The sequence below is a fragment of the Rhyacophila brunnea genome, unplaced genomic scaffold, assembly GCF_057557595.1.
Source record: "Rhyacophila brunnea isolate RB1 unplaced genomic scaffold, BYU_Rbru_1.0 scaffold_20, whole genome shotgun sequence".
Classification (NCBI taxonomy): Eukaryota; Metazoa; Arthropoda; class Insecta; order Trichoptera; family Rhyacophilidae; genus Rhyacophila; species Rhyacophila brunnea.
In genome coordinates this window covers 3,208,870-3,223,370 of record NW_028232860.1, presented here as the reverse complement: position 1 = coordinate 3,223,370, position 14,501 = coordinate 3,208,870, and the positions used below count along the sequence as shown (strand labels likewise).

General features: G+C 33.7%; 1 protein-coding gene across 1 annotated transcript in view; it reads left to right on the top strand.

The window, feature by feature from the left end:
• Ppn (proteoglycan-like sulfated glycoprotein papilin) overlaps window positions 1-14,501 on the top strand; it is a 326,333-nt gene that overhangs the window by 255,181 nt on the left and 56,651 nt on the right. The window contains exons 15-22 of the mRNA XM_085948667.1: window positions 107-283; window positions 1,262-1,447; window positions 1,614-1,755; window positions 2,951-3,057; window positions 3,354-3,429; window positions 4,472-4,513; window positions 6,849-7,631; window positions 12,271-12,402. Coding sequence (XP_085804793.1) covers window positions 107-283; window positions 1,262-1,447; window positions 1,614-1,755; window positions 2,951-3,057; window positions 3,354-3,429; window positions 4,472-4,513; window positions 6,849-7,631; window positions 12,271-12,402 — 1,645 coding nt within the window. The remainder of the gene's footprint in view (window positions 1-106; window positions 284-1,261; window positions 1,448-1,613; window positions 1,756-2,950; window positions 3,058-3,353; window positions 3,430-4,471; window positions 4,514-6,848; window positions 7,632-12,270; window positions 12,403-14,501) is intronic.

The window sequence follows — 14,501 nt, the reverse complement described above, 5'->3', positions numbered from 1 at the left end:
CTATTTATTTTCGAATTTCATTCGATTGCGTGGCGCCCAGTTGTCCCGGCGCTGAATCGTCCTAGACCCTACAATATGTTTACAAAGAATATTTTAATATTTTCAGTGTGATTCGTGCTTATCGAAAGTGAAGACCCGTACGGCATACTGTGCTACTCAAAAAGGACAAGTTTACCCATCATCTTTGTGTGCTAGTCACCCGGAACCAGAACTGCAGCAGGACTGCGACCCGACCGCTCTACCAGCGTGTGATGTACAGTGGTATGTCAGCCAGTGGAGCAAGGTAACCTACTTCTTCTCTTTCTTCTTAAATTGTATCATTGTGTGATGTGCTGGGCATTTATGATGCGTTTATTTAGATATAATCTATCCAGACCACATCCATTTGAGTGGTCAAATTTTAATGCGTCCATATTATGAACGTGGTCAAGTATGGATGTTTCAAATTCGTTTATTTATGAGACGTATAGAAACCACTGCTCACTTTGTGATGCTCACAAGATGATCATAATGTGGTCTGGAATGGACCACATCCTAATGATTTGGTTACATAATATGTAATGTGCCAAAACGTCGCTATAGGATTGGTTTGTCGAATATGTGTTTTCGTCGAAATCGACCTTTTAATGCAGAATGTTTTTTTGTATCTAAATGGACTAGAACCATCGTTTTCTTTCAATTACTTTGTAATTGTAATGAATATATCATTCATATGCTGTAAAAATAACAATTTAAATATTATCTCCATGTATTTAAATATAGGATTATAAAATTTGTTTTTCGTCTCCTGAACATTTGGTCTATTTGACAAACCAATCCTACAGCGACGAAAAGTTGGTAAGAGTAAACAACTGATTATGATGTGTCTATATATAAATATGTATGCGAGAAAAAATTCAAGGTAGGTACAAAGAAATTGGCATTAATCCTGATTTTCGAGGGAATGTCAAACTTCAAATTGCAATTAGTCCATAACATGATTTACCAACTTTTGGCAGTAACACCCCACGAGTGAAGCATATTGTAAGAAAGTTCATAGTGACCACAAAATGGTAGAGATTGTTACATATTAGGGGTGCAAGATCAACCCTTAGAATATATTTTTCAACATCACTCCATGTGGACATTTCGAGGCATTATTTTCAATATTAACTAATATAAGAAAAGAGTTTTACATAAATCAATAAAACTACCATAGCATTCATTGTTCATTTGTTTATTTTTTTATATATTATTATTATAAAAAACACTTCGGTTTCAGTGTTCGGGAAAATGCGGCGATGGAGTCCAGAGTCGTCGAGTGTTCTGCGGTCTATTCAATGGAGAGGCTCTGCAGAAGGTACCCGACGAACGCTGCGATGGCAAAGAGAAATATGAAGACACAAAGCCTTGCGAGCTCGACAAGAAAGACTGCCCCGCTGAATGGCTTGCTGCCCCTTGGAACGAGGTAAGATAATATCTTGATATTATTCCTCTCTAAGAGAAAATTATTACTTTTAAGCTAAGTATTTCTTCAACATGTCAGAACATTAATCTGTTAATGTAAGAGCTCAGTAGGAAATTGGGCTATTTTATCAAACTGTGTTTTTATTGAATTTTTTTTCTTTGAATAGTGCTCCAAACCTTGTGGAGGTGGTGACCAGGGCCGTAAAGTGTTGTGTTTGAGGGAAAACAAAGCCGTCAACATCAGCGAATGCGACCAAGAGTCCATCATGGATGCAAGTCAAGTCTGCAACACTCACTCATGCACTGAAGGTTTGAAAATTATTATCTCATAAATAAATCTAATATTAATGTTTGTGGAAACATCTACCAATAGCAGTGGCGAAACGTAGGCTGATAGACATAAATATGATAAAGATCAGCCATAAATAGTGCACACTAAACTTTGTCACTAATACGTATTTGTTTTCATTGAAATAAAACTACAATTTACAGACAGAGTCGGTTAGTTTTTAACATTTCAAGTAAATTCTGCAAAACCAAGCCATAATAAATAATAGTCAAAAAATACTTGTCTATGATACTACAATATTATGCAATTAAACCATACATAACTTTGGATATTTTATAGATAGAATAATATTTTTTATCTATTATAGTTTGGTTTTTAATGAATTTAAAAAATGAGCCAACAACATGTGTAATATGTATTCTTAATCCAACTAAAATAAGTAAGTGTGAAAGAAAAAGTGTGCACAATTTTTGTCATATAGCCCAAAATATACCAAAACTATTATAGTTTGGTTAGGCAGGTTTAATTGATTTTTAAAAACTAACAAATACCATCTGTAAATTATTGTAGTCTTAATTCAATGAAAACATATACGAAAGACTGTCAAAGTTTAATGTGCACTTTATGTCGGATCTTAAGGCTGATTTTTCAGTCACGCTGAACGTCGGCGCTGTCAATGATTGCGTAGCTCCTCGGTGCTGACTGTCAACCCAGACTCGTTTTTGTCTCGTCCAGGTCGCCGCAAAGTCTATAAATCACGACTCATTTTGACTAAACTCATCATGACGTACTTTCAGCGTGATACTACAACGCTCACTGGTAGTGAAGGCGCTTCAGTGCCGTGTAGTGAGCGGGGCTGACGCGCGGTGCGTACGGTCGGTGCCGAAGCTGCTCAGCGCTGAGCAATCAGTTGTATTAGAAAACGCTAGATTGTGATAATACATATTCGCTGATCAGTGCCGACGTTCAACGTGACTGGATAATCAGCCTAACAGCCTACCCCTACTCTTCGCTACTAACCTAGAGAGTTTCATTTGAAGATGTTGCCGTCATTTATATAGCTACAAATTCAAACCACCGGGTGCCGTCATTAAAATATTATTCTCTTCAGTTCAGTATTTACTCTTATGCACTAATTCAAATTAGTTTAAAAAGTCGAACAATAATATAATATTAAATTAACTATCATGGTTTAATGCATACATATATTTTTAGATGAACTTTTACCAGTGGATATTAGTTCAACGGAACCTGTCACCGAGTTTGACGATGAAGAATGGTGTGACGATGAGGAAGACGAAGACAAAGCAACATCTCCAATGGTAATCATGACAAGCCGTGTCAGTTATGATTCTTTTTAATTGCATTTCTAACAAGAATTTATAATGAAAGAAATAACTAAGAGGCCATCCACAGACTGAAACCGTATGCGGTTTAGAACCGTGTGCCTTAAAGCTAAACTTATGATTTCTGTTCATGACAATATATCTTTCCACCAAGAGATAGATAACCGTAAAAAAAAATTGTCATCTTAATTATTGGAGTATTTCTAATTACAGTGGAAAGTTTGAAATTGTTATAATATGGCAGAATGATTAAAATGATTTACTCTTTTCAGGACGACATGATGATGAGCGATGGACCCGGATATGACACTTCTCCATTGGAAGTATCCCCAGAAGTTGAGGAATACAGTAATTAATTTTTTTATTATCTCCGTATTTTTATCAATTTAAATTTGTGCAGAATAATACGAGGATAACTTAATATTATTTATTAAGTGGTTTGGAATCAAAAATTGAATTATCCGTAATATAATTATTATTTATTAATTATTTTATTACTTTTTACATTTACAAATTAGTTTCTTTTATAGTGTTAACTGTCAATTTTATTCATGGTGGAACTGCGTTGTACTATTAGATTAATTATTATTTGTTTAATTAATTAAAGCACAATGTTATAGTACTTATTCCAATTTATTAATTAAATTTTGGACCAGTTTCGTCCTCCTTAACTCAAGTTGATAATGTCCCGTTGAGGAGGATGAAACCCGTCCAAAATTTAATTAATAAAGTGAAATAAGTACTATAACTATATAAGTTTTATTTAATTAAACAAATAATTAATCAAATATTACAAATTAGTAACTTTTAAATCTAGAATTTAATTTAATTTAAAATAATAATATATAAAATCATCCATGTTTGACAGTTTTAAAATTGATATTGAATAGATAATGGATAGTTCTACTTTTGATTCTATACAACTTGAATACAGCGAATATATCGAGGGTATACTGACAACACATTATTTCAGTTTTTGCTGTTTTTATGTTTTAAATGCCAAAATGTATACAATTTTACGCTCTAAGCCCTGGTAAAACGCACAAAGGCATAGGATATAATGGTGAGAAAATAGAAACATTATTAAATCATATTGTTATTTTTTTATTCTGATAGAAAGCATGATAATGACCTAATGCGTTTTGCGTATACAAAATACAGGACTTGTAACATGTCGTATATTGTGTTTGCCATAAAGGTTAGTCTTTATAATGTAGAAAATTTTTTTTAAATCATAAAAAATCTACGTGGGAGAATGCTTTGAAAAAAAAAATTAAAGTCCTTTTTGCGATTATCTCAGAACTTGTTTTAGTGAGTTAATGCTTTCTGTCAGTATACCCTCGATATTTATCAATATTATGTATTTTAAATTTTATAACTTCTTTTATAGCTGGATCAGGTGATGGTTCCGGCGACTCCGAAGAAGGAACTGGTAACAAAATCTTTAATTTTACTAAGTAGAGTAGATCGAGCTATTCGGACCATAGGGTAATCCTTTGCAATTATTTCTCCATTCTATCTTTTAAACCTCATAACTCCAAAGCAATTTTTTTTTATGAGACAGTAAAAACCGTATAAATAAAGGATGATTCATGCTACAGGCCGTTTCCAAGCCGGGTGTTGTCTAATATTGAATTTGGTAAAAATTGGTTAGTTAAATAAATTATATCATTAGGTTACTGCAAAAAAGTGGTAAGTCTCGAAATTATGTTATGGAGTAATTATTGCAATTTGAAGTTTGACATATAATAATATATAGACACATAATCCGCTGTTAACTTCAAACACTTAAATTATCGACTTAGCAACATTTGGCAGCAACCCCACGTTGTGGGGTTACTGGTAAGTCTCGAAATCATATTCTATAGTAATTGCAAAATGAAGTTTGGCATTCCTTCTAAAATCAGGCATAATGTTACAATCGCTGTGCTTTATGTGGGTGTTCTATATATCGGATCACCATGAATTTTTTTTCTATTCATAATATTATATAGACCGTTATTAACTCTAAAAACTAAAATTATCTACTTACCAACTTTTTATGTGGTTTTTAATTTTTTTCCATCATTGGCGTAACATTTACTTTTAAAATTCTTTTCCCGAACGGATCAAAATTTTGGCTTGTACTTTTTAGTAAAGCTGAAATAGATGAAAAATAGCCTGTTGAAGTCTTGTAGTTATTCTGTTTGGTAGGTACACTTTTACACGTTTTAAAATAACCAAACAATTTAGTTTCAATGTCTATTAACCCATAGCTTACGGGCCGCACAAAATTGTGTTTTTGCTAATTACTTTTCAAATGCAAATTAACACGTTAATTACAAAATTAATTAAAAGGGCCCGTAAGCATTGTGTTAATTCTTTGCCAAGTGTTGTAAATTCCCAAATCTAATTTTCACTTTCTCGAAGCTGGAAGCACGCCCCGCCCAAATTTCTTTTTGTTTTTCGAAGAAAAGGCGTTTCCAACTGATCTTCGTCAATGATTATCACATTAGCTAGTATGTAGACTCCAAGCAAGCAGTAGCATGAATCATCTTTAAAGCGCGGAAATATATTATGGTGCATGTCGCATACTATCACGTGACGTCACAGTGAGCTGCCCCTACGGGAAAACAGTGTGTAATGTCGTTTTTCTTGGTGTTTAAAATGTTATCAGACTGATGCTCCCATCCCATGGCACATTTTGAACATTTAAACGAACATTATCAAAACAGCAATGAGGTCACCTCACATTGCGCTGCACTGTATCGACACGTGCATGACTCAATGAACGTTTTTTATCATTTTCTCATGCCTACACATTTTGAATCATGTCAAAATCGCGTGTTTTTTGTTTTTACCCATTGGCACTATATATTTTCTATAAGAATGTTGTCTATTATCTATGGTCTGCGGATTTTGTTCTGTTCAAAATATTATTGAATTTACAGAGACTCATTACTAGGTTACTCCATCATTGAATTTACAGAGAACGTGTTTGTTCAATATATTCTTCAAAATGACAAAACTATATAGACTAAATTTGTCGCCGTGACATTGTGATAGTATGCGACATGCATCTCAGTATAATCAAAACTTGATTGTCATTTTAAATAGAAGTTCGAAATTTAAACATTGATAAAGTCTCTATTCTGATATATATATATATATATACGTTATTTTCGAGGTTTTGCATTTTATATGGGCACAATTTACTTATGAGGTTTTTGTGTATTGATTTTTGATATGATTAGATGTGTTGTGAGTGGAAGTCTTGTATAATTAGTTAGTAACCGAGAGTATTTTTGTAATAATTGATTGTTAAATTTTGCTTGAATATAAAATTATTAAGTTTTTTCTTTCTCCTGAATATTTTGCCCAAATGGAGTTAGCCAGTTTGTAGATTAAGTTTTTGAATTCGATAATACTAGTGTATTCAACGCATTTTTGACCTATATGGGATTTATGAGTTTTACAAAATGGACTGAGATTATTAGAATGGTTTGTATTAAGCCGCATTTAGACCAAGCGAGCGAATGTTTGTTCTTCCCCCTCTCCTGCGAAATTCTCTCGCTTTTTGTTGAGCGAGTATAAAATTTTTGCTGGAGTGGGGGAAGAACAAAGATTCGCTCGCTTGGTCTAAATGCGGATTTAGGTGTAACATAGACTTTATTGTGAAAATATTTAATCAATAGAGGGAAAGCTTTATTGGAAAATCATACTGTCAAGTCATGAAGTCACCACTGGATAACCATAATTTATTTTCTGTTACAATTCACTGTTCGCAGGGAGTTCAACGGAAAGCACAACATACTACTCGAGCAGCACAGAATCGTCAACTGAATTCAGTTCGAGCACAGACTCAAGTTCATCAACCGACTCGAGCTCGTCAACAGATTCGTCTAGCAGTACCGATTCATCCAGCACTGATTCGTCTAGCAGTACCGATTCGTCCAGCACTGATTCGTCAAGCAGTACCGATGCTTCTTCTACTGATTCAAGCACAGACGGTTCAACTGACAGCTCAAGTACAGATGATAGCACTGACTCATCAAGCAGTACTGATTCAAGTACAGATGCTACAACAGATTCTCAAAGCAGTACCGATTCATCAAGCAGTACTGATGCTTCTAGCAGTACCGATGCTTCTAGTACTGATTCATCTAGCAGTACCGATGCTTCTAGCAGTACCGACTCATCTAGCAGTACCGATGCTTCTAGCAGTACTGATTCGTCTAGTAGTACCGATTCGTCTAGCAGTACAGACTCATCTAGCAGTACAGATGCTTCTAGCAGTACTGATTCATCTAGTAGTACTGATTCATCTAGCAGTACCGACTCATCTAGCAGTACCGATTCGTCTAGCAGTACCGATGCATCTAGCAGTACTGACTCATCTAGCAGTACCGATTCGTCTAGTAGTACTGACTCATCTAGCAGTACCGATTCGTCTAGCAGTACCGATTCTTCTAGTAGCACTGATTCCTCTTCTAGTACTGAGTATTCCACAACTGATTCAAGCACCGAAACAACACCTGATTCCAGTTCAACCGACTCATCTAGTACAACAGGTATTGTCTATTAATAATTATTGAAAATTTGTAATGACAATGATGTTCATACACATTCCCTCAATCTATTTAGTCCTTGCTCTGGATTTTAACACACATTAAATAAACAACCGCGGTTTTAAAAAAGAATGTTCTGCCTATAATTAATGAGAATAGTGCTGATATTACATTTATGATTAATTATGAAATATTACGTGTTCGGGTAAAAGAACATTTATTATTAGGTAAATTTTTTGTGTAAATGAGCCATTGCTTGTATTAGAAAATCAGAAATGCCAACATAACAATGTTAAATAATATCTGTTCAGTATACCAACTTGACTTTGCTTCATTCGTACGATAAATGTGTTCAAATATCATAATAGAAATACATGTAACCCCTTGTTGAAATTTTGATCAACCAGAGATTTGAACAACAAAACAATTTAAAATATGAAAGCGCCTTTCTAATAACATATACAAAATTAATAAAAAAAAAAATGTCATACGAAAATAAAAGCAATATAACTTTGGAATAAACTGAAGAAATTACATTACTTTTGTTCTGAGTTGTAGTTTACCCTGCTCGACCTTTCGATAACTGTCAAATAATACGGTCATGATTCTCCACTCGTTATGATGATTCCTGGCATATGTGTCACATGTCAAAACATTTGTGGGATAAAAAAAAATTACTAAAAATAAGTTATGATGAATGAGCGTTACCTGTAGTGTCAGTATAAGACTTTTATGTAGTCCAAATTCTTTGATTCAATGGCAATTTTTTTCTTTAAATCAATGGATAATAGTTTTCATTCAATTTTAAACTGTTTAAGATGTGAAATACTACTACATACCTTAGTAACATATAACTAGTTTTGTGTTGATCGTAAATTGAAATGAATTTCCAATTTAGAAAATAACAAAATTTAATCATTTGGGAACTGTATTTTGTATAGGTATAAATGTATTTAATTTGTACAATTGCATCTAATAGACAAAGCATATTGAAAACGGTGTGGGCGTCAATTTTGCGAGTGGTACGATCACTCGAGCAAAATACGATGTAATCTAAAGGTTCAAATATTATTATTATCATGTTATGTGCTGTCACAGTAAGCTGTCGCTACAGGTAGAATGAGTGTTACGTCGTTTTTCTTGGTAGGTATTTAAAATGTTATCATACTGATGCTCCCATCCCGTAGCACATTTTGAACCTTTAAACGAACATTGTCATTTAGCAAAATCTGCCGAAATCACTAAAACAACAATGAGGTCACCTCACGCGTCCCGCGCTGCATCGACACCCGCATGACTCAATGAACGTTTTTTTATCATTTTCTAAATGTCTCGACTTTGATTTTCGACTCATGTGTTTTTTATTTTTAGTGGTTGGCACTATGTATTTTCTATAAGAATGTTGGTCTACAGTTTGGGTTCTGTTCAAATATTATCTATGGATGCAATTTCGCAAGTAATTTTAACGTATGCACACGTAGAAACTGTTAAAATTAATTGAAATTAGCATGAATAATGAATAATAATTTAAAATACTAATACATTAGATTGGTACTCTCTGTCATTGAATTTATAGAGATAGTGATCCGTAAAAATATTCTGTGGAATGACGAAACCATAGACTAAATTTGTCGCCGTGACAGCATGTGACAGTACACGATGTGCAGCATATTATATTTGAACCTTAATACTCTCTAATTCTGTCTACCGAATCGCCGGTAAATGTTCTGTGGAACGATCGATCTCGCTCATGACACTTTTTTGATATTGGTCATATTAACCTGAAATCATCGTCAATCAATTCTTTGTGATCGGTTTCCAGACAATATATAAAAAACATCGATCTACTCTCTGAGATAATTAACGCAAACATTTTAATAGCGTGATTAAACTACTAAATTGTGCAGTTCTGTGGGTGTTTCTGAAGTCTCTCGTAAATTCCATATGTCACTGACTTTTCTGGGTTTTCTGCCTGACTTCTGAGAGAAATATTTAATCCTTTAAATGCCGGCCGGCCACGAATTTCTTTATTTATAAATATATAACACATCATTATTTATAAATGTATTAAAAGTATATCATAAGGTCTTGTATATCGGTTAAAAATGTCACCATGATTACAAGAGATGGCAGTATATCGTCGGTGTTTTGTAAAAAGGGCGAATCAACCATTTTGGCGAAATCGAGATTTTAATGAAAATACAATATGTACCCCACTAGCTTTGTTGTGTAAAAACGGTGAATTTGTATCTCCACAGGAAACTACTTAAAAACGATAATCGACTAAAATTAAATTAATTAAAATTACAAAATAAAAAGCGAATGTGACATATTAGGCCTTTTAAAATATTATATAATAATACCTATTATAATGACAGTATTCTTTCTAAGCTTTATTATAAACTTGTAAACAGGTAATAAGCAAATAAATGTCAAAAGTTAGAAATCCTCCTCCTGTAAAATAGCATTTTGGTTAATTCGCCTTTTTTACAAAACACCGACGATATTATGTACTATATATTGATTTATTTAAAACAAGTGACCAGGGCCAGTGTAGTGAGTGTAAAGTACAGCGTGTATACACACTCATTTTCTGTGGTCATTTCCTTGCGTGCACGTATTTGTAGAGCGCGTAAACCCGGTTGTGGCATACATCTGGCTAGCAATATAGCTTATTTATGAAAAGTGTTGCTTGTGGAGCTTCGTGTTAGTATTATGGCGATAAACAATTCATTACATGTGTCAGCAGATCGATCGGCGATATTAAATTACAATTTAAATTAATAAGCATTTCCATAGTATCAAGTTATAGCAAACCCTATAAATCGATGACGTCAACAATAATTTTTGCATATCTGTTTCTCACTCTGTCAGTAATTAGTTATACTCTATGACTCTAGATCAGGGATGGCGAACCTATGGCACGCGAATGTTTCATTTTGATAAGAAGAGAAATTACTATTTTATATATTATTATGTATACCTATTTAAAAAAAAATTTACAAATAAATATAATATACTTGCCTACTTAGGTGTTTACTTATATATAATATTAAAAAATAATGACGACAAAGCCATGCGTATTTTCTTATTATATTTTCCAATCGATGCGCAAACGGTTGCATAAATGACAAATCGCATTGTATAAAAAATAGTAGGCAAATCCTTTTCAAGATAATCATTAGTCATTACGTTTAATGTAAATATACAATTGCATACGTGGGTCCTTAGGATCGACCAATTAAAAATAAAAATATTCAATCAACAAACCTTATGAAATTAATTATCGGCAGTCGTTCAAATATAATAAATGCTTGTTATTTTGACTTATTTTGAACATAATCTCTAAAAATGGAACACCGTTTAGTAAGTAATGGACAATATAATATGAAAGAAGAGTGGTTCAAATGCTTCCATGATCTCTTTAAGGCTATACTTTAGCTGAGGAATGGTCTAAAAAGAAAGTGACTACGCGAAGCGCAGATTTTACAAACGACACGTGACGAACAAAACATAATTTATCATAAAAATTCAACATGCGTCCATTTAATGTTTTGTTTATTGTTATATTAGTAATAATAATAGTATATTCATTGACATGTTTTCTTTTTCAAGTAAATGCGAAATGTTTTTTAGTCATCTTTACACGATTTAAGAATATATTCCTCCGACACCATCACAAAACAAATTGACGTCCTCACAGCTCGACTATCGCTCTCCGATTGGCAACGAGTGCAAAATTACGTCCCACCTATTGTTGAAAATTATTTGCAGGTTCACTGAAGTATGCTCTTAAGAATGCTGAAAACAAGACAAAAATATTTAAAGAATAAAAGATATGCCTTGGCTAGAAATATGGTGAAAGATAGAATATCAATAACTCAATTGTAATAACTTTTTTAATGGAATTCTTAAAAACCATTTTTTTAGAAAACTTAAAAAACTTTTTTTTTCGCCATGAAAAACTACTTGATACGTCAGACAGTCGAAAAATATTATATGGGAGATTTTGGCACGCGTTCGTAAAAAGGTTCGCCATCCCTGCTCTAGATAATAGCTGACTAATTATTAAAATAATGATAATTTAAGTTGCATCACAATTATTGATTGAAAGTAATTCGATATAGGTTTCCGACAGAAACACATCGCCCAGTACTGTCAGTTTATTCATGTTATTATACCGATTGTACCCTTGTCTTATAATATCGTCACTGTTCTGGCAGAAGACACTAATTCGAAAAAATGACATATTGAGTTAGTTATACCAAAATGTTCCTTATTTCAAACTTTACCGTCTGGAAACCTTCTTAATAAGTCTTTATTTTAAAGTCATCCTTCTTACGATTACTTAATTAACTCACATGATAGACCATTTCAAACATTTTAACAACTTCAAAGTCCAATTACTCAAAAGTAGTATTCTCCAGTTAGTGTGTTCTGCCAGAACAGAGACGATATAATCTTAAATAAACGCTCACTCTTCCATCATTACGAACAACGACTTCTCACATCTCCTCATCACAACACCATTGGCCCTCGCATCGACGCCACCTACAGTATTTTCGATTTACTTTTGAATCTTTTCAAATAAGGCTGAACATATTAGATTAGTATTAGATTTGAATAATGATTTTTTCTACAGATTCTGATGCATCGACAACCGAAGGGGGCACCACACTGGAACCTCTGGATGTGAAGGGTGAATTTGATCCGAGTGACATTACCGAATCTACCAAGAGTGCAGAGACGACCACCGAATCTGGATCTTCAACAGGTAATTTAATAAAACTACTGAATGTAATAAGATACCGAGAATTAAAGATTACAAGTGACATCATCGCATACCAATTTATGCACGTAGAAGGATTCAAACATAATATAAGTAACCGTTTTCTGATATGAAAAGATATTTTATTCATGACATTGTAGTACCCTCCATGAGCTAATCTCATAATAATGTGTCTAATTGAATGTTTTTATCTAACATTTACCCCTTCTAGCACACATAAACATAAAGCAATACCAATATTTTATCCTCTGCTTTCGGCCGCTATGGTAGCTATTTAGGGTGGTAGGTTTTGATACCGCCTAAACCATGGCATCCTCAGAGGATCCAAGGCCACGAGGCCTGAATCATCATTGGGCTGATTCATGCAAACATGAACAGATCGACTGCGAGGCAAATTTCTAGCCCGTAAGCAAATAGTAATTATTAATGTCATTTTTTTAATATTATTACCTACATTTCATCCAATTTTGACCAATATTGGAAGCAAAGTTCCCAGCCATACAATGTACCTAGCACCTAGAATATCTGATTTGAGATTACTTTGAAAAAAATATGTATTTGTACCTAGTTCAAATATTTCAAAATATGTAGCTAACAAGCAAAGAAATGCAGAAGGTAGTAATAATTCCAAGAAATTCACAGCCCCTTTCCAAAGCATGTACCTAGAAAAGGTCTGAAATATGAGACCTGAGGTACCTACTTACAAGCCAGGTACATATGCCAGAGGCTGTTTTTGTCATTTTTCAGAGATAGAATAATTGTGAATTGTTTGTTGGGTATTATTACTACCTACTCTGCCCTACCAGCCCCTATTAGGGTCATTCGGTTTTTGGTCTCTCAGGACGCCGGCCGCGCTCGCCGGCGTCCGCCGCCATTTTAAATTTTTTTTTTTTTTTTTAAATATTTGTACGCTGTACTTTACTGTATTTATACGCAGAACAATAAACGCCCTGTTTTCGCCTGTACTTCCGCGTTGTCAATCAACATAAACATGTCCCCGAAAGAAGAAGCAGACGATACCACCGTGACTTGACATGACATTACATCATCAGGGGGGCCTAGAGCTCATCCTATCCCCCCCTCCCCCCCTTTCGGAGGTGACAGTTTGTATCAAAGTATTAGCACTTATTGTAACAATTACAATAAGTTAGCCGTCTAAACAGTCAAAACTGTCTATCTCCCTCTAAAATTTACCACAGCCAAAAGAGGTGCTGTTAAAACATAGCACTTATTGTAACAATTACAACTAACGTATTGTAATTGTTACAATAAGTGCTAATACTTTGATACAAACCTACCCTAGATAGCTGCCGTAACGGCCTAAAGCATTCTTGTGGATATAATAGATGCGCTGGAATAGTAATAGTCCAGGGGTGGCCAGACGAGTTCAGATGCACCGTGCAATACATTTAAATCGGTTATTCGCGACCGTGTTTTTCTTTTAATCAATTTCATGGATGAAAATGCTTGTTCATTGTCCAAAGCGACGTATAACTTTTTGCAAATTTTCTTAGCTCTGGGAAATGTTCACAGGGTAATGAACGCCAGAAATTAATTATATCAGAAGCATTTTGATCTGGAAAAAGCTCATCAAATTTCATTTTCAATAATGAATTTGTTTTTAAATCAATCAGTTCCATTTTTATGTTAATGAGCATCTGCATTACATTTTGTTCACTAAGTGAAAATAGGTTTATAATTGCGAGCATGCAGTTTTCTTCTTTAGCAAAATCATAAAAACAACATTAAAATGATAATTGCAAAATCTTGATTTTTTCAATATAGGTACTTTGTCAAATTGCTAATTCAACAACATTTTAAATGAACTGATGCTATTTACTAAGCTAGGAAATTATTTATTCTTGCATTGTAGTTTTAAATTTAGATCATTGAAATGGCTAGTAATATCAACTAAGATGATGCATTGCGCCACTTGTAATCATCCAATGCGCCACGGTTTGGCCACCACTGTAAGTGGATCATTTTAGAACATGACCTCATTTACAGAATTTTGAAAACAGTTACATAGATTTTACAAAAAAATGCATATTTAACTTTAAAGTTGATTTACTCAAGTTGGTTAC